Source organism: Pseudochaenichthys georgianus, chromosome 16 (assembly GCF_902827115.2).
Source record: "Pseudochaenichthys georgianus chromosome 16, fPseGeo1.2, whole genome shotgun sequence".
Taxonomy (NCBI): domain Eukaryota; kingdom Metazoa; phylum Chordata; class Actinopteri; order Perciformes; family Channichthyidae; genus Pseudochaenichthys; species Pseudochaenichthys georgianus.
In genome coordinates this window covers 32,601,489-32,629,397 of record NC_047518.2, presented here as the reverse complement: position 1 = coordinate 32,629,397, position 27,909 = coordinate 32,601,489, and the positions used below count along the sequence as shown (strand labels likewise).

Sequence of the window (27,909 nt, the reverse complement as noted above, 5' to 3'; positions counted from 1 at the left end):
AAACCCACAATTCCCAGCTCCACTACATTCGGCCCCACAGTCCCTGAATTCATAAAAGTAAGCTGCTTGAGGGAGAATAAATGGGACATTTGAAACCCAGTCACACTGAGAAAATACATCATACAGTACATTGTAAAGTACAGGGTTATAAATCTCAACTGAACAACAATGCTAGTACTTCGTTGGCACTGGGCCCCAGAACAACAAGAAATACACGACAAACACAAATGACTGCAGAATTTCATGATGAGTTTCCTTTCAAAATAACACATTTTTGATGTGATTGATGGTTGAATGCTGGGCTGTTTGTGTTAGAACACAATTAGATTAACTAGGTGGGGCTGAGAAGCTGGAGAGTACGAAGCGTTTTAGTCTCTTTTAGCTTGCTAGTTTTCTGCAGCTACATCAGGCAGCAGTAATCCCATTGCAAATCCCATTGGCCCTATAGTCTTCCTTAAAGGGGCCATATTATGCACATTTTATTAGTATTTAGTAGTGGTGCACGATAATTATCGGCCCGATAATTATCGGTCCGATATTAGGAATTATGACGTCATCCCGATAAACCCGATAAAAGTATTAATAGCCCCGATAATATACAATATATTTTTTGGGTAAAAAAAAGAAAAAAATACTGCGGTGTGGGTGGATTGGGATGAGGGGCGCTTGTTTTTCACTCGGCTCCTCCCGTTTTGCCAGTACTGTGGTATTAGTGGTTTAGGAAGAGGGGAGTTTTTCACAAATCCAGCGCTCCCTAACTCACGCCTGGCTGTGACGTAAATGGTGTGCGGCCGTGAAGCCAGGACAGTAAACAAACATGTCGTCGGTAGTTTGGGACTATTTCAAAGTTTCAGAGTTAGATAGTTCGCTTGCTATTTGTATTAACAAATGCAATGCAGAAGTTCCACGAGGAGGGAAAAAGGCAACGAGCTATAATACTTCCAACCTGATCAGTCACCTGAAACATCGCCATCGCTACGATGGTGTGTTAAAAGCGTACGAAGACGCCTGCGCTGCTAAAATAGCGGCGAATCCAAAGCCAGCTGCAAAGGCACCGGGGCTTTTACCTATCGACGAGGCTTTTGAAAAAGGCAAGAAGTTTGCCAGAGACGACCCCAGGGCTAAAACGATCTCGAACTTCATCATAGAAATGATGGCGCTTGACGACCAGCCCTTCTCCCTCGTCGAAGATAAAGGATTCAGTCGGCTAGTTCATCATTTAACCAGGTGTGCAAAAACTACAGGTACATTTAATATATATATATTTATTAGGGCTGTCAGTCGATTAAAATATTTAATTGCGATTAATCGCATGATTGTCCATAGTTAATCGCGATTAATCGCAAATTAATCGCACATTTTTGATCTGTTCTAAATGTACCTTAGAGGAATATTTTTCAAGTTTTTAATACTCTTATCAACATATGAGTGGAAAAATATGCTTTATGCTAATGTTTACATTACAACATTACAAATATTCGCCTCAATTCAACCTGGAACCTCTCTCATACAATACAAATGGTGTGTGTGTGTGTGTGTGTGTGTGTGTGTGTGTGTGTGTGTGGGTGTGGTGTGTGTGTGTGTGTGTGTGTGTGTGTGTGTGGTGTGTGTGTGTGTGTGTGTGATGGATCGTTGGAGCTATGTGCAACTCAAGGCATATGCTCGAACGGGAGCTGCCTGAACGCTGCAATCATGTTGCGCTATCCGTGCCGAGTGTGCTGACTTTTCGTGCAATGTCCCGCTGTCTGCTACCTGCATAAAGTCAAGTGCTCGGCGCAGTTGTGGCGAAATGTCGCTCCTCTGTTTTCATTTAAACAGCTCCTTATATCCGTTAGCGCAGCTAGCTAGCACCAGATGCTAACAACAACAATGCACGTAAGGTCTCTCTCTCGCTCGCTCGGGCCACACATACACACGCCCTCCCGGTCCTCCCGATGGCCAGTCGGTGCCTGCCCGTGAGCGTGGAAGTGTGGTCTGCCACAAGCGGGCGGCAGGAGCGGGGCATCTACAAGCATCAGCTTGTAGATGGTATTTTAAACTCGATGCGCTCTGAAACTACGGGGCGGCCGAGGAAGTTATCGGTATCGGTATCGGTTTCAAAAAACCAATATCGTGCATCCCTAGTATTTAGTGTCTCTACTGTGACATATTTCCATGCTTTAATTAGACCCTCCCGAAAAACGCAATTCTGCGATCGAAGAATTTACCGCATAATCAGCAAAATGGCGCAGATTTTTAAAAGGCCGCATAATCCCCGCATTTTTTTTAACTCCTCTTGACGTGAAGTGATGATGATGTTGACGCGACGTCATCAGCTCGCGCATTACAGAAGGTAAACAACACCGTAGAGTGAACGTGTGGAGCTCACACGAGAGAGAAAACACCAAGATGAAAAAATCTAATCCATCTCATTTACCGACGAACATTTCTGCTAAAGACCGGGCAAAGCAGTACCCCGATGTCTGTGGGGAAACTATTCTGCACCCCGTGCAACTGTGTTGGAGCATAAGAGAAAATCCACGGTGACGACCCACTTTGATTCATTCAAACATTCGAAAATGCTTTCTGCTGCTGCGGACAAGAAAGCCAAACAACTCACGTTCACCGAGGCATCGACCTCCAAAACCCTTTCGAGGGCTACAAGAAACGAGGTGAGAAGCCTACAAGATTGAAGCTGGTCAGATAACGAATGAGTAAATGAAAACAGAATGAGGCGGAGAAGTGTGTGTGTGTGTGTGTGTGTGTGTGTGTGTGTGTGTGTGTGTGTGTGTGTGTGTGTGTGTGTGTGTGTGTGTGTGTGTGTGTGTGAGAGAGTGTGATTAAAATAGCCCAATTGCTTTTACAATAAATACACATTGAATGTGTTTAATTGAATAGTAAAGAGGTTTAACGTTAGTGGCAGGTTGTGTGTGAGAGATAAGAAATAAATAAGATTTATTTTTTCCGCACATTTCGCAACTCCCCGCAATTTCACCGCATAAAATCACATAAAACCCCGCATGTTTGATCGCATAATCAAGGATTTTAGCCCGCATAATCAAGGATTTTTGCCCGCGTTTTTCTGGAGGGTCTATTTAATGTTCAAAAAGCTCTTTATTTTTCTTACTGCCTGTGCTGCAGTCTGCTCTGATTGGTTAGCTGGCCGGCTCTGTTGTGATGCTGTATGGTCAACGCTTAGAGATGTCCGACTCCTGCCCCTTAGTCTATCACATACAATGTGTTGGAGTGCTAGCCATTAAAAGTGCGAGTGTTGCATAGTGATGTCACTAAGTTACGGAAGTCATTTAAGAAGTCCAATCGCAGCGTTTCAGGCAGGGGGGGAGAATGTAATTGCATTATTCCCTTTGCCTAATATTTTGAAATGTGGCATGCAAAACATTCTAAAACACATCTCAATTAAATGAAGTCCAGTTTAACACCACTGCACAATACAACTGCAATAATAAAGACTTTGTTAAATTACTATATCTATATATTTTTTATAAAAGGCATATTTATGGTTGAGTTCTTCTGTTGGCTTGCTTCAGATTTTACAGACATGTATGTATAAAGTTGCTACGGAGTGTGTATAGTATTTGTTTTGCTGCTTGTTTTAGAGTTGTTTCTCCTTAATAGCAGCCTTGACAAATGCAGAATTACGGATTTAAAGTGCTTGTTTCAAAGATGGATATTGTTGTCCTTGGAAAGTGAATTGCAGCCTATCCTGTATGAACTGAATCTTCCTTCCTTTCATAAAGTCAAGGTGTCTGTGGAAATGATAGCGGCCTTGTTTGTGTTCTGATACAACGCCGCTGTGCCTCTGAGTGTGTCCTATAGAGACTAGCGGCTAACAGCAATGCAACATCGCAACCAACAGCGCTGGTGTGAACACAGACTGCCAGTGTTAGAAGGTGGGGCTAACTGCAGAGAGCTGTGCAGCCCGGGGGCTTTGGGGAGAAGCCAACAACAGTGAAGGACACTGGCAGGTCACACTGAGCCATATGTCCCACAAGACAGCCGAGTGCCACTCACTCTAAAACAGGGGTTCCCAAATGACTCCTGTTGGAAGTTACGCCCCCCCCCCCCCACACACACACATGCCCCTTTCACACCAGCGCCTTTTCAGCTCCGGCTCGGAGCTAGAGCCTGAAAAGCGCCGGGTTTTCCAGTTCACACCGGAGCTGCGCCGGCTCTTAGCTCCGGAATCCGCTTCATTTCCAGCTCCAAAAAATTGTCGGTCCAGAGGCAAGAGCTTTGGAGCTAAGAGGTGACGTCGCTTACGTCTCTCTCACGTCGAGGCGTGCAGGAAACTAAACCCACCTCCCATGGGTCGACTGTTATGCCTGCCTACAAGCAGTAGTGCCTATAAACACACTTTATAAAGTCAGGCAACACTAACCAGGCTTCGTGTGATTCTGTTTATTTGTGCCTTACTTTGACCATCCGTTCACTGTTATCGATCATTGTGGAGAGAGGCAGACGTGTTGTTTTGTATTATTGCAGCTATCGGATGCAAGTAGTCAGTTTAGCTTCGGTTGCTATGCTAACATCACCCGTTTTATACCAGAGAAACTTTCATAACAGCGTTGTGATACCAAACAGCGTCAATTCAGACTGACACACATTCACTTAGGCTAAGGGGAACTGGGGATATGCATCAGCTGCTTGTGTGAGTCGGACAGTGAATACTTTAGAGCGGCCGCTGCAGTGTGAGCTAACCGGGAGCTAACGCGAGAATACACTCCTGTGGAAGAGCAGCCAGCACTGCAGCGGTCGGTAAATGCTGCAGAAACACATTAATAAACAATGAACCACGGCACTCTGGAGAAAAGTATAAGGTTGGAGAAGTCGTTATTCAATTTATTCTGGCTTCGTGTGATTAAAAGCAACACGATCATCGACCCGACGCAGTTGTTGTTGTTGTTGTGAGCTGCCGTTGGGGGGCAAATCAGCGATGTAAACGGTGACGTCATGACGCAGCTCTGGGGCGCCAGTGGGCGGTGTGCACAGAGCGGGAGCTGAAAAGGGAAACCGGAGCTGAACCAGAAAAGCTCCCGCTCGGAGCTAGAAACTGAAAAGCGCTGGTGTGAAAGCCGCAACACACACACACACACACACACACACACACACACACACACACACACACACTAAGCGTAATTAAGGAGCACTATTGGAGTGACTTTGATGGTTATTGGACTCAGGATTAATTCATTTGGATTCCCGCTGTATGAAGAAATTAAAGGACGGCGCGGAAGTGGAAACAATTCACAAAGGGATTAAACTGTTTAAAACACATGCTCAAAGTAAGCCGGATTTTACCGATGTGTTTATGTGGATTCAAAAGTCGTAAATAATCTACAAAATGGAGGAGATCGATCTGATCGGAGCAACTGTGACAAATAATCCAACTGAAACCGGCATGAACAATGACTGTTTTAAAAATGCGCTTATCCAGAAAAGCCCGGTTTGGACACTTTACGGGCAGAAGAAACATTTCTATCAAAGAAAGAATTATAAATGTCTGTCTTTTTATGCCTTTAATAGCTACTAACTTGAATTTTTCTAAATATGATATTTGGCCTCAAATCATCTGAGGCCTGGCGCCCCCCCTGAGATCTTTGGCGCGCCCCCCAGGTTGGGAACCACTGCTCTAAAAGGTCCTCTGTTAATATACAAAACCCACCGTGTGTGGGTTTTTTGTTTGTGGGTGCCTGCATCTTTTACTACTTTTTGTACGTGCAGATGTGTGTCTTTCAAAGCGAGATGAGTACATGAACATTTAATGCAGACACTGCTCCACTTCAAGCTACTAATATTATACTGCTGCCACGCTATAGCTGTATCACAATGGACACATGATCACACAACCATAATCTAGTTAGACCAGCAAAGCAGAAGATGCCTCACATCATAGCATCGGGATCCTGTTTATACGAGTCCATATATCCAACTTAATCAGAGACAAGCACCATAAATCAACGGCCTACATGATTACTCTCCACTTTGCTGCTTTTGCAACCAAAGTGCACACAACTACATTGTAAAGCAGTGATTCTTGGGACCAACATATTGCTTGTTGTGATGAGATTACAGTACAAACTGCTTTATGAAAAATATATTAAGCTGCATACATTCTGTATGAGACCAGTTTGAGAATGCACAGAGCGTGTATGCTAATGTTTTCCCTTTTGTGAAGACACAGTCAGAAGATTTTGCCATTTATCAAGTTTGTATTTGTTATCCGTCTGTCCTCTAGTTCAATCCTGAATGAAATATATACCTCTGCATTGATTGCCATACAATTAAGCTTCAATCATTTTTTGTATACAGAGGAAGATTCATTCATTTTCATTGGGCTGATACTTTAGCTTGTTAGAGGATGATATATTATTAGTTAGCATAAAATGCGAATGTTTAAATGTTGGCAAAGTTTGCTTTTAATTATTTATAAGATGTATTAAAGTGACTTTTAATATGTGTTTATATTGCAATGAATGGTGTCCTGTTTGATATGTTTTGCACTAAGTAATTTTCTTACAATTAGTTTTAATCAAAGCAATTTTTTTAAGAAAATCCAGATTCCTGTTAACAATACAAAATGGCCCCCCATTTCTGAGATGCATGCTATCAGTCCTCTATTATGGTTCATCATTTTATATTGCAATAATATTTTTCCCTGTTGTCATTGAGTGTGTGTGGGTTGTATTTGTATGATTTAAGTATATTGACATTTAGTTGTAAACCCCCTTGATTCTGTATGCCACCATAATTAATCTTAACTCTCACCAGAGTGATATTATTAAACCAGAACAAAATGGTTTAATAATAAAAAGACACCCATTTAAATTCAAGCCTTCTTAGTCCATCCTGCTACAATTTTCATTCAAGTCTCGTCAATGCACAGTTGCACACAGCTTTTCTGTAAGCCTCATTTAATTCTCTTTGCCAGATTAATGTTAAAAAACCACAGCGGAGAGTGGCAGAGCACTCTGTCGGACTAATGGAATATACTTTAGCACCAATGAGTAACAGTAAACCTGAATTAAACTCACATTCAACCAGCTCTTCATTGATCAGGAACGCACATAAAGCCACGGTTGCATACTAAAGCTTTATTGCGACCATGTTTCTTTATAGTGTTCCTAAATGTACGTAATAAGCAAAGTGGTTGCATAGCACATGATTAAGCACTGTGCCAGCTCTGACTCCATGAAAAGGGAATCGGGAGGGGAGTACGGAGGAGTAGCAAACAGGTCATCACACTGAATGGTTTAGTGGTTATTGGAGGGATAGTGGTGATTTTCGCTAGGGTTAAAGTAATGCTTCTTTCTGTCCAGATTTGCAGCTGTTGCCATGGAATCCAAATGGGTTTACTTTCGAGTTGAGAGAAGGTTACAAAATACGTGTTTTGTAAGCACAGGAATACCAACACCTTCAACTCTTTCTCTTTATGTACTGAAATTAAAAGAGGGTGCAAACTAGTACTTCCTAACATAATCTGTACACTTATAGCTAACGTTATCTTAAATCGACAAGCATTAAACAGTTAAATCCATGACAAGCCTTCTAGATACCAATACTACCTAATTACAAGGAGCTAAATATGGTAATTTTCATCTACTTGAACAAGTACAAGCACACTCATTCTCCCTCCTACTGCTGCCCTGCCCAGTGCAATATATCACTGACAACTTGACTTAAAGAGCCAGAATAACTCCTTACCCCACCCTGACACTTCAAACCCCCCCCCGATAAGCATCCCACGTGTACTTACAGCGGGGGGGGGGGGGAACACCTCAAGGCTTATTTTACTCGTCATGTGACCGTCTTTGATTGGTCCTATGTTGCGACCATGAGTGGGCACAGTGGCACTCGTCACCCACAGAGAGGCCGCATTAGACCAACTCACTGACTTCCATCCACTTCAGATGGCACCATGTACACCTCACACATGTATTTAACGAAACCCTTTAATTTAGAACACAGTATACCTAGACTGAGATAAACTTCTGTTCAAAGGCTTGGTTTGGTGCCACATAAAAGCCTTCACTATACAGAACAAACTACAGACTGACTATTCTTCAGGTGATGTTATGCTTAGAACGTTTTTGATTTATTCCTGAAAAGCCGTCTGATATAGAGCGAGGTGAGATGAACCAGACCAGCAGGCACAGCAGATCATTTGTTGTGATCTTAAACAGTTAAAGGTACGTTTTAGGAACAGTCCTTAGAATAAGGATTAAACAACCTACATTATTAATGTAGAGGAAGCGAGGAAACCAAGAAGAAACAGTATCCTCCAGAGTACAACGTACATAAGATATACTGTAACATACAGCACACTTTACTGTTACTACAGAGTCGCTTTCTTTATCTATTGTAAGACTAAATTATTATAGTTTTAACAGATAAGCGCCCTTCTGATTTAGTCATTGTCTCTTATTTGGGGTTTGCCAAACATCAATCCATCAATTTTCTAATTGGGGTGAACTGATGAGTTATCATATCCAAAAAAAGTGAATTACAACACTTTGAAGTGTTAGAATATGTGCAGTTTTTACTTTTAGTTTTTTTGCCATGTTAAGGAACGGTTGACACGAGTGGCGCCTCAATCAATTTCATCCAATTAGATTCTTAAATTGTATGCCAGATGGATTTAAGCGTCCGTGATGACTATTGTGATGAGCTGGACTGAAATCGATCCATTCCTGATGAGAATGTCAACAATCAGGAAAATAAATATGAACAAGCTTTTCACATTTCAGTCATAAGAAAACAACTGTTCCACACTGTACGTGACAGAAGCCTGTCCTGGCATTGGAAGAGGGAAGCTGAGAGGAAGAGGACGAGATGGAGGAAGGGGGAGGGAGGGAGGGAGGGAGGGAGGGAGGGAGGGAGGGAGGGAGGGAGGGAAGGGAGTGCCATTGATCTAGAGAGAGAGGAGGGTGTTTTTGTTCAGCTTGGCAGGTTGAGTTGAGTGATGCTGCAGGCTGGCTTGCCCATATGTCACTACTGCTTCCTCAGGCCCAGCTGTGAGGAGCAGGGGAATATGGTGGGACACCGTGTGAGTGTGTGTGAGAAAGTACTAATCTGGCTGAGAAAGAAAGAGAACCGAGTGTGTTTTTTCCAGAAATATAGTGTGTAATGTGCACGGAAATGGTGCAATCCATTATTTCTTAACGTGGCAGTAATCAAACCCTGCTGGCGGTCTAACTCTGGCTCAAACACACACAAGCAGACACACACACACAAACAAATGCATCAAACTGTATAAGGTCACACACAGAGGCAATAACAAAAATGTGGCTGTGCATCTGAGCAAAGACACAAATATATTTCACATTTCACCTCAGCATACAGTCACACACACAGACACACACACCCCCACACACAGTCCCCTGCATCATGATAGGTGGCAGAGCCGGCCAAAAGCACGATTCGTCCTTCAGACCGTCAGTAACATCCTTTCATGGACAGATGTTCCTCCTTCTCCTGACCTCAGGCACCGGCTACTGAGTCATTAAACACACAGTCGCACTCACATAATTACACATATCCACTAACGCACACACAGCAGGCCAACAGGGCGGACATTTTGACCATTTGTGGCCTTTCACCAATGAACCAGAGGGGTAATTTGCTATTATTTGCAAATTCTGAGAACTTTAAAAAACACAAGTAACACTTTATACTTTCAGTAGAGGTGGACAAAAGTTGTTGGCTAAGTATCAGTAAAATCAGATACAATGTCCTAGTATTTGTCTTTAATATTTAATATTTATCCGGGAAGTGTTGAAGAGGCCCAAAATACAATTTCTTCAACACAGACGTTTCATTGTTGGCCTTTCATTGATAAGCTAACACAGAACATGCTTATGTAACATTACATTTGCATAATATGATGTAAATAAGCAGGAACATTTAATTAAACTCAAACTGTGACTTTAGTGTGATTTGTTTACCGCTAAGAAGTATGTAGCTAAAATGCATGCCAAGCAAGACTAAGCATTACTTGGTCACAAAAAAGTGACAGAAACATCTTGCTACTTTAACGCAAATGAACATATTATTTACTGTAAACTATAGTGAAGAAGACCATCAAATACATACTGAGAATGTAAATGTTGAGTCGATTTGTTCTACATTTTCTTGGAAAAGTTCAAACCACCCATAATTGTCCCTATACACCACAGAGACAGATATGGCAAAAAACAATCGTTGATCGTAATACAACTGATAAATGGTGGAGGATTGCTTTAAAGGTCATCGAGATCTGGCAGATGCTCCTGGTAAGTCGGCAGCAGACAAATTAGCCTTAGTTTTCCTCTTTGTCTAGGAGCCTCCAAGGTATAGGAGGAGAAAAAAACGGTACACAGGAGTAGGCGAATTAATCAAAACGCTGAGATAAAAGCCATTTAAACCCTTGTACGTACAAGATGACCTTTGAAAAAAACGTTATGTTTCTGAGTGATTGACATTTTGTATTCAAATGGCATGTAATAGTTACTCAAATAACAATACTTTGTTGTCAACATTGCCTAAGGGGTTCAGGTTAGCCATATTGCTAGAACAATCAACCTTTCTTCTCTTTTCTGAGATCCACTGCCCACCTACATGTATTACATAATTAGTCCCTGTGACTCCCACGCGACAGCCACCTGAATGTGCTCTCCAGGGTCATGAGCAAACATACTATCCAGCTCACAGTCACTCTTCATGCACTGTGACAACAGAAGCTACAGGCTAAAGCCACCGAGGTGCCGCGGCTTGTTTGCAGACCAGCTCACACACTGAAGCTTTCATATTCAGTACCAAATCTGAAAAACGGGACAACCAACATTCAAAGGGCTTTTACTAAAGAGGAAAATATACTCAAGTAATCTTTATACATGTAATTGCTAGTGTATCTTCTTTTCAGTGTGTGCTAGTGTGGGTATTTATCCGCTCTCTCTAACACTTACAAAAAAGGCCTGTGCCCCCCCCCGACTGTCTTTTTGTACCACTGGCACAGTTGGGGTTAGAACAGCTCAGACGCATGACTTGGGGGACAGGGCACTGGTGCGTGGCGGTGATATATGAAACTCTGTCACCTCATATTAATGTGAGACGAGAGGAGGAGGAGGAGGAGGAGGAGGAGGAGGAGGAGGAGGAGGAGGAGGAGGAGGAGGAGGAGGAGGAGGAGGAGAGGATGGCAGGCAGCAAACAATGCTAGCCCTCTCGCTCCCCCTACAGGGCAGAAAGAGGCAGAGCAGCCTGCAGAGAGATTCAGTAATGAGGAAATTGCTGTCATTCCTCAAGCATTCTTTAAAAGAGTCAAAGAAATGCGAGAGGCAGAAAATGTATTACTCAGTCTTATAATTGGCTGCATTGATTTCTCCTACCCAGATTTCCCCCCGAGTGGTCATATACAGTAAGAGAGAGGAAGTCCACAACCAGCCTGCTTCATTAAAACATTCCACGTTCTTTAACGACTGCAAACGTCTTTAAATGTGTTCAAATAAATGAAATATTAACCAGTTATTACATTAGAAGTCAAACTGTTATCAATGATCAGTCAATCTATGCATAACTTTAAAGTTCTCATGATGAAAGCATTAGTGCACTGCTGCTCACTGTGCACACATTCTTTTATTTTTTTATTGAATAATTAGCAGACCTTTCTTTCTTGTTTTTGGGCCAGAAGGGGCACTTATTGGAGATTCTCAGATTTGAAAGGGGGAGGCAAGGCACTTGAACCGGCTTACTGGGCACTGTGGGCAGGGGTTTAGGCATACTGTATGGGCCGCCAGCTCAAACCACTGAGCTAACTGGTGGCCCATTAGCAGCTCATTTTGTGCATTTGAAATTATTATTTGTTCTAGAAAATGTCGGGGGAGAAAATAGTGAAAATTACTAGTTTTGTCCAACAAACAGCCCAAATGTATTTATTTTACTGTCAAAGAACATAAAGAAATACAAGAGAAGCTCCCAAGTGAGAAGCTGAAGCAATGAATGTTTGGCTTTTTATTTGTATTTCAGTGATTAATCATTTACTAAAGTTTTTCAGTTCAACTTCTCTTTCCTTTTGCTGTTGGTGTCACAATGTATTGTGCAAAAACATATTTCGCCAAAGAGAATTGAATAGTTAACGAAAATATCCAATGACACGTGGACAGGGTGTAGCATTTGTAGTTTTAAGGGTGGCCTAAAAAGAAAAAAACACAAATCCCAGATTTAAAGTAATCCCATTCATGATTTCTGCATAAATGAGTAACTTTCTGAACCATAAGATTTAACATTTCTGTTCTGACTGCATCCCAGAAGTGTTAATTCAACTCTATGCTAATTAGGATTAGCAGGAAATATTTTTACAGTAAAAATGGATGCAATGCAACACATCCTAGAAGTGTTGCATTGCATCCATTTTTACTGTAAAAATATTTCCTGCTAATCTTAATATATGATCACACAACAGAGTAACACAAAGTGACATGTTCGTCTGCTTCAGGCTGCACGCTCGCTTGTGAAAGATTTTCATTTTTCTTGCTTGGACTGCACTGGGAAGAATATACTGCCAATCACAAAGAGTGCAGAGGCACAAGAGAGATGGCATAAGAAGTACTTATGAGTACAGAATGACAAAAAAGAGGGCACTGTAATGATAGGCGCCATGTTTTGCCACATCATTTTAATTTCACAGGCGTTTCTTGAACTTTCAAGGGTATTTTGCCCTGGACGCACAGTGTCAAAACGTGCCACTCAGACAACAAATCTTGTCAGCGTGTCCATTATGCTTGGCAATTATAATGAGCCATGTCAGGGAGGGTGTTATCCCTTTCTATCCCTATGAAGTGCCTCCACTCCATCACTAAGAAACAGTTCAGCAAACCCATCACACCAGGAGCTACACACAGGATTAACAGAAGTGACACATTTCAGAAACAACAAAGAAAGCTTGTTCCCCAAAGCGACATCTCAGCTCACCAGGAGGACGCTTCTACTGCGGCTTTATGATGGCCATCATTCATAAAGCAAGTGAATGGAGCTGTGAGGAGCACAGAGACAGGTGGCATGTGGGAGAGCCAAAGACTCCTGCCAGTCACCCCAGAGAGAGGGTGGGAGGAAAGCGGGAGAGGGTGGATGAGGTGAGGAGCAAGGGCAAACAAAAAGGGGGAAACTGGGAAGGCGAGATAGAGGGGAGGGTAAGAAAGATGGAGAGGGATGAAAGACATGTGGTTGCAATGACTATGGAGACAGAAGGAAGGAGGGAGTGAGAGGGAAGAGAGGAGAGATTGAAGAACAGATGGATTTTTATAAAAAGAGGAGGGAGATAGAAGGCAACAGAGGGAGAAAGAAGAGGAGGAAAGGTAAGAGTAATGGATCAATGTAGGGCATCAAAAACAGAATTGAGCATAGGGGACTTAGGGGAGGCAAAGACAAGAGAGAGAGAAATAGAGAAAGAGAGAGGGAGAGAGAGGAGGAAGAGGGGATAGGATAGGTGATGCTGACCTCAGATGCCAAGCACATAAACAGAAAATCATAGAGGTGCGTGTGTGTGTGTGTGTGTGTGTGTGTGTGTGTGTGTGTGTGTGTGTGTGTGTGTGTGTGTGTGTGTGTGTGTGTGTGTGTGTGTGTGTGACACCAGCTCTGCATGAGGTGAGTGACGGGCATGAATATTTAAAGCCTATTGCCGTCGCCGAGGTGACGGCTATCAGCACGTCAGTCCTGCTGCAGATCCATTCACAGCTGCTGCCTTATTGGCACAATTAGACAGGGATAGGGCTCAGATTAATTGAACTGGCTCTCCATTGAATCCCTCCAGAGCCTACAGGTCTCTCATCAGGATCACAGCGTGCTCTATTCCTCTGAGTGATGACAAGCTGAAGCGCTATTGGCAGCCGTGCACACACTCTACAGTAAAGTCGCCACCCGTGTGCTTTGACCGGCCACATGATGATTCATTGCTTTATTGAGTCGCCAACATAGCTGAACACACTGTAGGAATTTGAGTCCGCACAGGGCTAGAATCAAACACTGTGCTCAAATACATACTGTGTAAGATATACAAAAATACATCCAACATTGAGGCAGATAACTATTGTGAAAATATGATAATAAACCCCAGATTTGCTGTGCTGATACCCAGACATGAAGCTAACCTGTTGTACTTCAAGTGCAGATGCTTCAGAGTTAAAGGCTTTAAAGTGAATTTAAGACCAACATTATATGTAAGACCTATGGATTTTAAAATGGTGTTATGAATCTCCAATCTTGCCTTAAACTTTGTAATAAGGTGTGTGGAAATGTTTTTTTGCAAAGCAGAAAGTATGAAAGTAGAAGAACAGTACCCTCTCCTGGCTTAGGGAACAGGATGTTCTTACTCACAATCAGCAGCAGGTTTCGAGATGCATCTGTGTTTTTAAGACATCCATACACAAACTTGGGAACAAAAGTATTTAAGTAAATCAACACTAACAAGGTTAGCTTTTATTAAAGCATTTTCATCCACATGTGTTTACTTAAACTGGCCCTTTTGTGTTCTGTCTAATAAGTAAAATAAATATGCATTAAGACATATTTATATAAAGCTATTAGGGAATAAGTACACTCTAAAACGCTTTCAATCTGCTATTCAAAATCTTTTTTAATGTAATAACTGATTGACATGTCCATCTGCATGGTGCATTTTAAAGCAACACATGTAGGCCTACACTGGTTGGAGATGCTTTCTACCTTTAATGCCAAGTCAGGGCACTGGAAAGGGAAACTTTCTCTTTCTAGCCCTTTCTATGGAACTCAGCACCAAGCCGATGGGTTTTTAAAGAAGACATTCATCTCAAGAAATGGGTCACAAATACATGGTGAAGTTAAAAAGGTAAAAAAACAACAACTGGGTACTTTTTAGTTAACATTATTCAAAGAGGAGTGTAGAGGACATTGGTCGGGTCGATCAATATACAGAGGGTTCTTTAGTGAGTATGTATGGTAAAGTGGACATGTTGGTTATGCAGATGTCATCCAATGCAAAAGTGTGGCTCGTTGATGCGGTTTTCAATAGTTTGTGTGCAAAGAAATTCATATCTCAAAATAAGTTATATCAGGCTAGAACCATAGCTGTTAATGGGACTTTTTGACAATGGGGAAACTAAAAGATATTATCAACCTTTTCCTTTAAAGAGTAGTACTCTGAATGTTAATGATTTTTCAAATTGATATTGCATATATATTCAGTGTTTTTCTGTTTTAGAAAAGTCAATCTTATGCTCACACTGCAAAGTTGACATGCCAGAAATCAATGAGCCTGACCGTAGATCCGATGTTTTGACTAACTTCGAACTTCACATTAAATGTCAACCAATCCAGCAGACATTCAGCCTAAATTATTCAAATAAATAAAAATAATATGTAATACTAATGCACTATTTTTTCGACTGCAAAAACAGTATCAGTGTATTCCTGGTGTGTGGGTTGCATACCTCCTCCTGGTCCAACATGTAGCTCTGATTTCCGGGGTTCACACTGAGATGGGGGTTCCAGCGGTCTTGGGATGAACGGTCGTGTGAGGGGCGCTCGTAGACGGGACGCTCGTGCGGGGTAAGTTTGAACGAGGGAGGGTCGAAGGATGGACGGTCGAAGGAAGGCCGGTTGAAGGAGGGACGGTTGAAGGAAGGACGGTTGAGGGGTGGACGGTCGTAGGCGGGACGTTCGTGAACGGGACGGTCGTACGAGGGAGCGTGGAAGGAGTGGGCTTGGGAGCGATGATGGTGATGATGATAGGAGGGGGGGACGGCACACCTTGCATCTGGAAAGGAGAGAAGGAGGACGGGGGAGGAAGGGAGACAAATGAGAGAGAGGGAAGACAGATAAGCTCAGTTAGCATCATGTGTAGGAGGGCTGCGATGCTGCGACACACGTCTGTCCTCATAGTGAGTGTTTTTGATAGGTCAGCGTGAAAGAGGTCATCAGTTATAACAAGACTATGCAGAACAAACCTGATGAGGTGTTAAACAGTAATTCAATTCATCTTTTTTATAGAGCTTGACTTGTTGAGATTCACTAAGACAAGACAAAAGAGGCCTTAGAGACTACAGCAATACCTAAGTAAGGCAGCACGTCACATTCAGGACATGATTAGCTTAGATTATCTAATTGTATCCTGGGAACGGGGCAATAGCTAGCCAACACATAATCACAACTTTATGCAAACAAGTTTACCACAAACACAAATGAGAACAAAAATACAGTTTCTCTTATTTTCTGCAATAAAGAGGATAAACAAATATTAAGCTAATCTTTAAAAAAGGGTCAAACTAGTAAACTCATAAACTGCTGATCCTCATTGTTACAAAGGGACATATATGTTTAGCTTGTCCATGTTTCCCATGACCTCAATTCCATGAGAGGAGAAATAAGTGTTACTAGGTGGAAACAAAGCAAAGATACTTTTGGAAACTCAATACTCTTTTTTTCTTTGACATTTATATATTTTAAGAAAGGACCCGTTAGTGATCCTGCCAACCCCCCATTTGCATGTGAAATTGAGTTTCCATCTCTGTTACTGTGTCAAAAAACGGCTGAAAGATTATAATTGTCTAATTGAACGAGTCCTAGATCCGGCTCACAACCAAAATCTAATCATCTGTTCCTTCGCCCAGGGCTGTCCTGTCCACCAAAATGAACAGAAATCTGTTTTGAGGTGCCTGAGACATCCTGCAGACGGACTAAACTATAATCTTCTCGGTTGGGGTACAAAAATATCTTTAACGGTATACCCAACTTTGAGAATCAATCAAGAACATGTGGGGAGGGGGGGATGTAATCCAATCCAATCCAACTTTATTTATATAGCACTTTAAAACCTTCAGACCAAAGTGCTGTACAGAGAGATAAGCTGACAAAACATAAAATAAATACATTTGAAATAAAAGATACAAACACAAAACAAACCAGAATAAACGTAATAATTAAACATAAAAACAGCCATAATAAAAAAAACAGCCATAATAAAAATAAATGAAATTTGAGAGCCATCTTTCATGGGAATCTCAGAAATCACACTGCATTGGAGACATTAATATGGACTTGTTTCCCCAAAGTAGCTGTTTCAGTTCTTTAGTGAAAAATGTGTGGCTAGAGACCTTTGGTTAATGAGGTACTTCGTCTTTTCTTTCTTGGCTGCTGTCAGAGCTTTCTGGCCTTATTGCACTGCTTTAACTTATGTTTTAACTTAAGGAATCATGACATAGGCACAGAATAATAACCAAGCTTTTACTAGTCGTACAATTTAATTAATGTAAACAGTATTCGTGTCCACTGGTAACACCTTTCTTTAGGTCACAATTCTCTTTCTCTGTGACTTTTAAAATGTCTAAATGGCTTCTTCTAATGCATCTGTTGTTCTTATATAGACATGGCATTTCCTCTCCCTCCTTTTAAGACTCCTTATTTATCATCCCTGGTTAAGCTTGAGATATCTTTATTTATTTTCCATGAAGCGAAAAACAACAGCAGCATCTCCGACATCAGCTTCAGAATAGGCCACTGAGCATTTTATAGTTTTCAGCTACGAATACAAAAGCAAACGTCTTGAGGCAGTTCTCTCACTATCCTGTCTAATGCTTGAATTCAAAGACCATCCACTGTTTCAGACACAGTCCACTGGAACATGGCTGGAAACAGGGGGGGAATCAATCGCATTGGCGTAACACTTTATTTAATATTCAAAAAAAGATTAAAGAATCTCCCAGATTTAAGGCAAATCACCACTCCACCAACATTAAGAATACATGTGCTGGGCCAGAGGGAGAATAATTAATCCTGGGCCCCAGGGTATAAGAGTTAAGAAAGACCGCTGTGTGTGTGTGTGTGCGTGCGTGCGTGCGTGCGTGCGTGCGTGCGTGCGTGTGTGTGTGTGCGTGCGTGTGTGTGTGTCAGTCTAAGTAATGTTCCCCCAGGATAACTCATACCTCATGCTCCAATGAAAAGCCAAATTTAAACATGCAACATCTGCTGGGTGTATTTAAAGGTGGGAACACACACTTGATTCCCACAATCACACTTACTTTAAGTCAAGTATAGAGAACTGATGTTTATTTGACCCTCTATTTGATATGGTGACTGACTCATCCTCTCCCTTTATAATAAGCCAGAAACAGTCACCTATGACCCATAATGCAACACTACAGCATGTCATAAGCCATTATTTTACTGCATCGTCACTTCTCAGATTCTTCCAGACAGTTGACGTCCTCAGCCAGAGCGGTAAACCACAACAGGAAATTGTCTAATTGTGGCAAAATAACAACTGAGGTGATCTTTCGAGTTCCTTTTTGAATTATGGATCGAGCTGCTTGAATATAGATGAGCTCCTAAACAAGCACGGCTAATTAATATGGGTGATTTCAGAAAAGGAAAGGAGCGAAGCATGTTTGATTTGTTCTTGGTTGTCCTTTTCGTACACATCACTGCACAATGTATAACCAACTTAAATGGCCTTCTTTAAATGTAAGAAGACACACGCATTGGCTTCAGCTGATATTTAAATGCATTTATCTTAACTATCCCCCTTATTTAAAGCAGTATTTTGTACCCTACTCACCAAATCATCAAGTTAGACATTCTGTTCAGATTTATTTCTCTGTCCCCTCTGCAAAAAAATTGATTGGCAGAAGAGCGTTCATGTTCAAAGCCCCAACTGACTGGAATACTTTACCTGCTGCTATTAGATCTCATGCATCATTGGGTTTATTTAAACATGCATTATCATCTCACTTTCAACTGGTCTGTACTTGTTATTAATGAAACTGATATTAATGAAACTGATATTGATGAAACTGATTTGCTCGACTGTCTCAAATTGTAATGATTGTGTGCATTGCTTGAATTTTACTTAACAGACTGTATGTGGTTTGTCTTGTGTGTCATGTTTTGCATTTTGTCTTTTTGTTTATGTATGTCTGTAAGTTGTTGCTATTGTCGGGACCCCCTTGAAAACGAGATGGTGCATCTCAAGGGGTTTATCCTAATCAATAAAAATGTCTATATATATGTAGAGCTGGTTCATGTTTCTCACCTAATTTTCATCTCACTGAGGAAGGGAGATGTTTGGTGTTTTGATAATGGCAGATAAATGGATAAGGCAAATGGATGATGTTTTTGTGATGTGGGATAATCACTTTAAAACACCCAGCCAGCTTTTGTTCAGCCACAAAAAGTTGCACGTATACAGATACATCTTTTTTGTTGTGGATGTTGTAAAAAATGATATGATTTAATATAAATTATCAGGGGGACAAAAACTCAAAGCTATGAATATGGGCCATAATGATGGAGTATTATTATTATTACTCTGTCTTTGGGTCTGCACAATTGTAAAAGATAGTCAAAGGATATTTAACTGGGTAAGACTGACGCTTTTAGGACAATATAATAGCCTATACTGTATGTTTAATTAGTTTTTCTTACCTAGAACACCTTCCCTGGGTTAATCCCGGGGTTTAGGGATAATTTACTACAAATTACTTACATTATGGATTAAGCTTCTAAACTTTTGGTATATTACAAATCCAAAAACAGAGAAACATGTACATAACAATATCTGAAGACATACGGTGATGTCATTAAATGTTATGTCTTGGTCAAACAAAAGGTCTAAAACCCCTAAATACTCCACATACTTTCATCTAGGACCCTGAACGGCAGCTATTTCTCACATTTAAAAATCTGATTCCATCCAATGTTTTGGCATTTTTCTGAAAAGTGCTAAAATGATAAATGTTCTTCCAATTGATTACATTATGAATTGTTATAGCACTAGTCCCAACAAGTTTGAGAGCCCACAATATTGTATACATTTCAGTTTCACCTGTTCTATGTAAATACATATATGGATATTTCAACATAAGGGTGTATTTCTTTCCTGGAAAGTGATACTTATGGAAGGAACATCTTGTCCATCTCATTTGATGTTATCTTTGTTGGTCACAGATGAATAAGCCAGGATACTCACAAAAAAATTAAATACATACTGTGGAATGCTGTGTGATATATTGTCAAGATTATGTCTCATCACAATTTCTGTCACGACCATGCATAAACAGCTGAAAAAGCATTTCAGGGTACAAGGCTTTACACTCTATTAATATGCTCTGAGCCGTTATGTTGCACAGCGGGTTGTTGGAAAATGTTATCTTCAAAGCCTACATGGCAAACTATTTTTGTTGCGAAGGGAAATTGTAAAAGTGTTATAGCTTGCATCAAACTAAATGCTCTAGTTGTGAGCACACACATATATTCGCATTAGAAGGGGACAGGCAGTTATGGTGATCCATCACTGTCGAGTTTAATACCTTGTTCTTCATGGTGGATGCGTGTGTCGACTGTAAAAGCAGATGTGATAGATGCTCAGTAAGTGCACTATGAATTGTTGGTCACCATCACAGGGTTTCAGATTAAGCACTCTGTGGCATGCTATCCCTTCCTCCAAAAAGCACCTAAGCCCTTGAATCCAAACTCCGTGAGTGTGCAGAGCAAAGTCATGATGCTGAGATATTCACTGGAGGATAGCAGCGTGAGTCATCCACAGCCCAATCTGCACTACTCTACAGTAGGCCTACCTCTCCACCCCCGAGGCTGCCTATTAAGGGCCTGTGAAGCGCAGTGGACAGAATTTCAATGAGCCGACTCATTCTTCTGTCCGTCCGTCCGTCCGTACGGACAGGGTGCACACATACTTTACAGTAACGATCTGGCACAAGCAGAAATGCTGAGATGCCTCTTTTCTTCCCTCATCTTCCTCTACCTAACTCCATCCTTCATTCACTTTCCATGCTCGGCTCTATGTTTCCCTTGCTCTGCCTTTGTTCCTCTCTCTCCTTCCCTCTCTCTCCATGGGCTCTTTACATTTTTCTGCCATCCTTAGCAGTTTATAAAGAAGAGGCCCATGCACCAATCGGATGACTGGTCAGCCTTAGTCAACGTTGTCATTACTGGAACCCGACTGACCTAATGTTGATTTATACACATCGCTGAGCTCCAAAACAGAGCTAAAGATAAAGCTTGCAATATCCTTGGGCCGCCCGGGGCAGATAATGTACTCCTGCAAGCACGGCGCATCTTACTTTCTAGGCAAGAAAAGCACCACACAGTGCACATGTCATCACTGTGACCTCAGCTGCACCAGTATCAAACAGTATCGCCTTCAAAATGGATCACTGGGAAACGCACCGACAGAAACCAGCTGTTTTTTAAGAATGAATATATGGAAGGTAGTGAGAATAGATGCAGCGCTGGAATTTGACAAGCTGTGAGTCAGAGTGGTGCATATGTGCAGTACAGTAGGCTGCTGTCAGTGCTGCTGAGTCAAGGGGGGATGTCAAGTGTCAGCAGCGGGGTCACAGAGGCTCAGAAGTACAAGGATGTTGCTGAACAAGCACATTGGTCATGACCTCAACTTCTACTATATGCTGCAAAGGAGAAACTCCACCCTATTAAGCTTACATTAGTTTTGACCATATTGGTGGATTGGCATGACCATACACAGCACAGTAAATAATAACAATCTTCATTCAGAAATTAGGCTTCGGTTCATTAAAAGGTAATCGGTATCATTTTTTCTGCTCCATAGCACAAAATTACCTAAATATATCTTTGGGGGTTGATAGGCTTGTTGATCAATAGCAATTACTCAACGATTACCTCACAGGGTGGCGAGACCTCCTGCTTCCAAAACTCAATACCAAGCCTGAGCAATTCAAAAGTGCTCACAATCTCAGCCCCCCCCGCAACTCCTCCCCAAACAGCTCAAAGATGAAGTATTGCACGCTTTAATAAGCAATCAACCAGCGACCAATTGTTCAGCCAAGAAAATGACAGCAAACAGTGCCATTACAGCATTTTGCATCAAGATACTACATATACCAGACATTTCTGTTGGATCTCTGTTTTAATTAGGTATCTCTATTGTGAGAATGTGACTTTATTTGTGCCAATGACTGGCTACCATCACTCAGGGGTACTGGTGGAGTCGGAGGCGGTGTCAGACCTAAGTAGGAGATAAGTTGTATCTGTATTGCTGCAGTTACCGCTGATTACTTAATGTCATTTTAATGATCACGTTATAAAGGCTAGGTTGTTTTTTAGCCACTGTGCCAGCGACAGACGAGGCAGGAGGCATCATGTTTTTTCGGTTGGTCGACAAGTCTGTCCACCTATTGTCCTGCGTTAGGTTGTCGAAGTGCGTCTAAGTTCTTGAAAATGCTATATTTTTTAACGCCAGGAGGGATTTCTTTGAAATTTGGCAAAAACATTCACCTTGATTGATAAGATTTGGGGGTCAATGGTTGAGTAAATGGCCTTTTCCTTACATCCTAGCCCTCTACCTTTGTCGCCCTCCATTGGTTTAGGGTTAGGGTTACCACACCCATCTTCAAACTCAGCGTTCACGCTGATCTCAACTACAAACCTTTAAAGTTTCCTGACTACATCTATGCTATTAGTGTGACAAAATCTGTTGAAAGAAAGAAATATAAACACCTGGAAAAATAGTCAAAGCCTTCTCTGTGGTAGTTCTAGCTTCAGTAAGTGTCTCCAGGTGGTCATTTTGTCATGCTGATATTCACAGACTCTCAAGTTGAAAGCATTACCAGTGTCGCTGCTCGTAATGGTGCAGTGATTACATTTTGGACAGACCATTTCAACTGCAGGCATACAACCCCAAGGTGTCAATTTGATCTTTTACGTCAATTGTTGCTAAGCTATTTAGGCTTATGCCTGTTGGTTCTATGACACGACAACAGACCACATTTTACTATAAACTAAATAAATAATGACATTTGTGGGACATTTATAGTACACCTATCTGGTGTAGGCCCCAGTCAATCAGGAAATATGGAAGTGTCTTTATCTCTATCGTAACTGAAATGTAATATTGCTGGTGTGTAATACTATGTGGAGTATGATACTGTAACTGTACACGTCACAAGCAGCAGAACATTTCTTCACGACTATTTGAGGGGAATTAACCAAAGCAGAAACAGAGTGACGCCGCCATTCTTCAGATTATAGGAGCCTGAGGACAGATATGATAAGAAATATGTTTCAACAACCTTAAATAGGCAATCTGAGTATTGTCAGTCTGCATTGGTAGTGTGCTGCAATGCCATCTAGTGCTTTCTAAAACAATGAGTCAAGTTGTGTGATTTAAAATGTCCCTGTATGACATGCCAACGTATGCTAAATTAAATCTACTTACATTTTCCAATATTTTCGTGATGACAATTTCATTTATTTCATTTTTATTTGTTCCGTTCATGGTATGCAAATCTTAATTTATAACAATCGTTAACAAAACATGTCTCTGTAAACATACCATTGACCGAAAAGGAGCAGGAAGAAGAAAACAATCTTATATTACCTGCCCCTTTCTAAAAAAAATAAAAAAATTGAAATAGATGGTCTGTCCTTCATATTTATTTTCCACAGCCAAACATAACACTATATTAGGATAAAAAGAGAAACTCAATAAATACTTATTTCCCACTTGACAGTTAACGGAAATAAACAAATAAAAAAAACAACAACACCAAAACATAACATGTACAAGGAAAAGTGCAACACCCTCATCTGAGTCCAACTGGAGTAGAAGGCGGAAAGCGGCGCATAATAATAATAATAATAATAAGACCTACAAATAAAGAACAGACATCACATCAAAGACATCAAACATATTTACCAATGGAGGCCCAGGGTACATAAACGTATTCACATTCTGCTTCATATAGTCCCATCTTTCTTAATTTATACAATTTCTTTAAAGATCCCATGTAATGCTTTTCCAGTTATTACCCGTCCCCTTGTGTGTTATGAAGGTTTTTATGCATGTAAACGGTCTGCAGAGTCACAAACCCTCAAAGTACACCATGTAGGGAGTAAAACTCTAACACAGAAAAGACCTGTCTATGCTGCTTCAGAACGCCTCGTTGGAGATTTCTCTTTTTCTTCCCGGGTACAGTGACGTGCCCATACCCAAATGGACCCATTGGTCCAAATGGACCAATCCGTGGAGCCGTTACGTTACGTCCGCAGAGAAATTACATTAAGTAAAACACACAAACACTCAATCTTTTCTCAGCTGCAGCTCCGCCGATTTCTCCTCCCTGAGACGGCGGGACGCAGCGAGGCTGTGAGTCGTTGTGTGAGCACCAGTGGTCGCGTTAGACTTTTTCGTGGTCCGTCATTTTGACGGACAGGATCGTAGAATTTCCGTCATAATCCATTATTACCCGTCATTTTATTTTTCATGTTTTAATGATGAGACATATTTAATATTTATGTTTGTGTACTGAGCACCAAATGTTCATTCATTTCTTTTTTTTATGATTCATACAGAACTTTTAAGGGCATGGAGGAAAAAAAAGATGAACAGAGACACCGACCGTGCGGTCACTTTTCATGTCAAAACAAATATGAATGATTTATTTTTCCTTGCCACTTGCTTGTCCCTCTGCTGCTGGCTGAACGTTGTCAGTTTTAGTCTTACTGGCTTGTCCTTCATTCTCCACTGCATCAATCCCTCTTTTTTCACCTCGTTTATCCACACCATCACAATTACTGGGCTTATTAAAAAAGCTTCGGACACATTTTGCGATTGCTAAAGTAGGTTAAACAACGAGGTAATCAACGAGGTCAAAAACAAGGCTAGACAATAGCTACTCAATATGCACACACTCGCCACCAACTGGACAGGGGTGCGAATTACTAAATAATAGTTACAGTAGAGTACAGTAGATCGCCCTCAGTCGACCTGGCCACTAAGGATGTAATATAATGCGGGCCGCTGGTGGAAATGTTGGCGCTGTTCCGAGTTGTGTTCTAATCTGTCAAAATGACGGACTGCTTTCAGATTTTCCCGTCATTCTTGGAAAAATTCCGGAAAATATTCGGTTAACACGACCTCTGGTGAGCACACACACACAAACTCCCAGCCAGGCTGCGGGTGTGTGTGTGTTCGGGCTGGCTTCGGGCTGGGTTTCGCTGTGCCTCGCTGTCTCGCAAGCGGCCACTGGGCTCATAGGGAGGGGGGGGGGCAGGAGCTCCAACAAGCCGTTTAGGACAGAGAGTGAATACACTATACAGTACAGAGATGCTGTATGAGAAACCAATGGGATTTTGGAAAATTCCACAATATAAATCTATTTTAGTATACCTCAACAATGGAATTATGATCAGTAGAAATGGCCATGACATGGGACCTTTAACTGAAAAATACACATACAATTCTTTAGATCCTTCTGTTGAGAATTCCACAATTTTACACCAACCACAGAAATACACGTTTGCTTTAGAGTAGTCCTTGCATAAGGATGCTTACAGTTAAATGTCCTTCTATGGTCTTCCTTGTCTGATCCAAAAACAAACAACTGTTGATAATATACTGGTAACATTCTGCTTTTTTCTGCATTACTAATATTGTCTGCAGCTCGGCTATATCTTTGAGTTTCAAGAGTATGTTCCTGACTTTAAAAAACAGTCTGTCGGTGTGTTTTCTTGAATCAGCATTATGAATTATTCTTACTGCCCTTTTCTGTAATATTGACAATGGCTTTATGTTGCCCCACACTTCTATACAGTAAATAAAAAATGGCAAAATGAGTGAACAGTATAACATTCTCAATGCCTTGTAATCTAGCAAATACTTTGCCTTGTTGAGAACAGAAATATTCCTAGACACTTTCGTTTTAACATGTGCTATTTGTGATTTCCATGTCAGGTTATCGTCCAATGTCACACCTAAAAATTCTGAAATTCAGAAACCCTTTCAATAAAAACTCCATCAATGGACAGTGAAATGTTTTCATCTTTTTTTCTATTAGCAAAAACCATAAACTTAGTTTTATTCAAATGTAGGGTTAACTTATTTTCAACAAACTATCTTTTAAGTTTGACCATTTCATGTCCATTATACTTTGCTAACATGTTTGAATCGTCTCCTGAACTAAAACAATTGGTGTCGTCTGCAAACAACACAAATTGCAATAATGTTGACGTTTCACATGTATGTCATTGATGTACAAAATAAAAGGTTTAGGCCCTATAACTGAGCCCTGTTGGACACCACATTCTATGTTCATACACTCAGATGTACTACCAGCAAATTGTACATATTGTTGTCTGTTATCTAAATAACTTTGTAACCAATCTAGAACTACTCCTCTTACACCATGTATGTAATTTCGAAAATTAATAGGTTATGGTCTATGGTGTCAAATGCCTTTTCAATAAATACACCTATTGTGTATTTATTTATTTCTATAGCTGTTGTAATTTCTTCTGTTATTTTTATTAAAGCTAAAGCTGTAGATCGATTTTTCCTAAATCCATACTGACTCTCACTTAAAGGTAGGGTAGGTAAGAATGGAGAAACCAGCTCGAGTGCGCTAGAATTTGAAAGTACACAACGGAAAAAAAATCTGCCCCTTCCTTCAGACTTCCTTCCAGAGCCCCTCCTCCAACACACGAACGCGCACATGACCAATGAGGGCACGAGATAAGTTTGTGCACGAGATGGAAGGCTGACAGGCAGGTTGGCCATCCAGTTATTTAAGCCGGACCGGCTCAGATGATTGGTCGTGCTTTTTGTGACATTTTTTAATGTATTTATTGTCAAAGCATTTAATGTATTCATTGCTATCAGGATGTTAAGAGCATTCCATGGAATATAACAAAAAGTGTTTCTGAAGTGAATTACCTACCCTACCTTTCACAACTCGTTTTTTCAATGAAATGATCACATTTTTGGACAAACAATTTTTCAAGAACCTTGGAAAATTGTGTGAAAGCAAGGACACTGGTCTGTAGTTAGTAAATTGGCTTTTGTCCCACGTTTTAAAAAGTGGAATCACTATTGCTATTTTCATGCTATCTGGAAAAATACCTATACAGTCAATAGTTGTTTTCACTATGGTCATGTCGATCCCATCACTATCAGTCGAAGTCTTATTTTTGCATTTGTCTACAATGGATCTAATTTCAATTTCGTTTATCTCTCCCAGAAACATTGACTGCAACACTTTACTTCCCCCAATTCCGTCACCCTCTTTTTGCCCATCTTGTTGTTTTGGAATAGTCTTTGCAAGATGAGGTCCGACATTTACAAAAAGTTAAATTAAATTCAATGGATGAGGGGTCGGTCATACTGACGGACCAACAGAGATTCACCAACTTCCAACCATCCAATCCCAACATCCTACATCTGTATATCTACTAAACTAATTGAAGTCATTTTTATGTAAGGTAAAATGATGCCTTATACAATGACTGATGAACGACAAAACCCCAACTTCTTTACAATGTAAGTTTTGGAGCTACTATCAATCTGGTGCATTAGATCAGTGCATCCCTACTTTAATGTTTATTCTTTTGGTTTTACAGCCTGCATTTCTGCTCAAAAACCTCATGTCCAGCAGCAACAAGCCGGTGTTTCCAGCAAAAGTGCAAGCCATCTGCTCGATAAACTCTTCCCTTATCACTAGCCATAAAGTCATAAAGAGTTTACACTCCACAGCTGCCACAACCCCAAGAAATTAAAGTCTCTGTCAGTTTGTATGTAAGACATGTGGAGTTTCGCCTGTGTGTAACCCAAAAGCAATTATGTAAAAAAACAAAAACATAGTGCTCTTTCCATAATGTCATACTACTGCATGGATCCAGGCAAAAGCTTTGATCTCCACTTTAACCGTGAAGGAGGGATGTTGAGGCGGAGGGCGATGGAGGTAAAGGTGTGTATGTGTGTATTTATGTGTATTTCTGTGTGACAGAGGAAGGTAAAGAGTGGTAGGGGGGAGAGAGTATCCTCACCTATCAGATCATTCACCCAGCCCTCACGCGGCGCGTCCCGGGTTCCCCATTGCTCACCCAAAGCGTCCACACGGCGTCACTGTTGTTGCGCTGCTA

General features: G+C 41.1%; 1 protein-coding gene across 6 annotated transcripts in view; it reads right to left on the bottom strand.

Moving 5' to 3' along the window:
* syngap1b (synaptic Ras GTPase activating protein 1b) overlaps positions 1–27,909 on the bottom strand; it is a 146,787-nt gene that overhangs the window by 82,552 nt on the left and 36,326 nt on the right. For all 6 annotated transcript variants that reach the window (XM_034102041.1, XM_034102046.1, XM_034102043.2 and 3 more), the window contains exon 2: positions 15,435–15,760. In XM_034102041.1, coding sequence (XP_033957932.1) covers positions 15,435–15,760 — 326 coding nt within the window. The remainder of the gene's footprint in view (positions 1–15,434; positions 15,761–27,909) is intronic.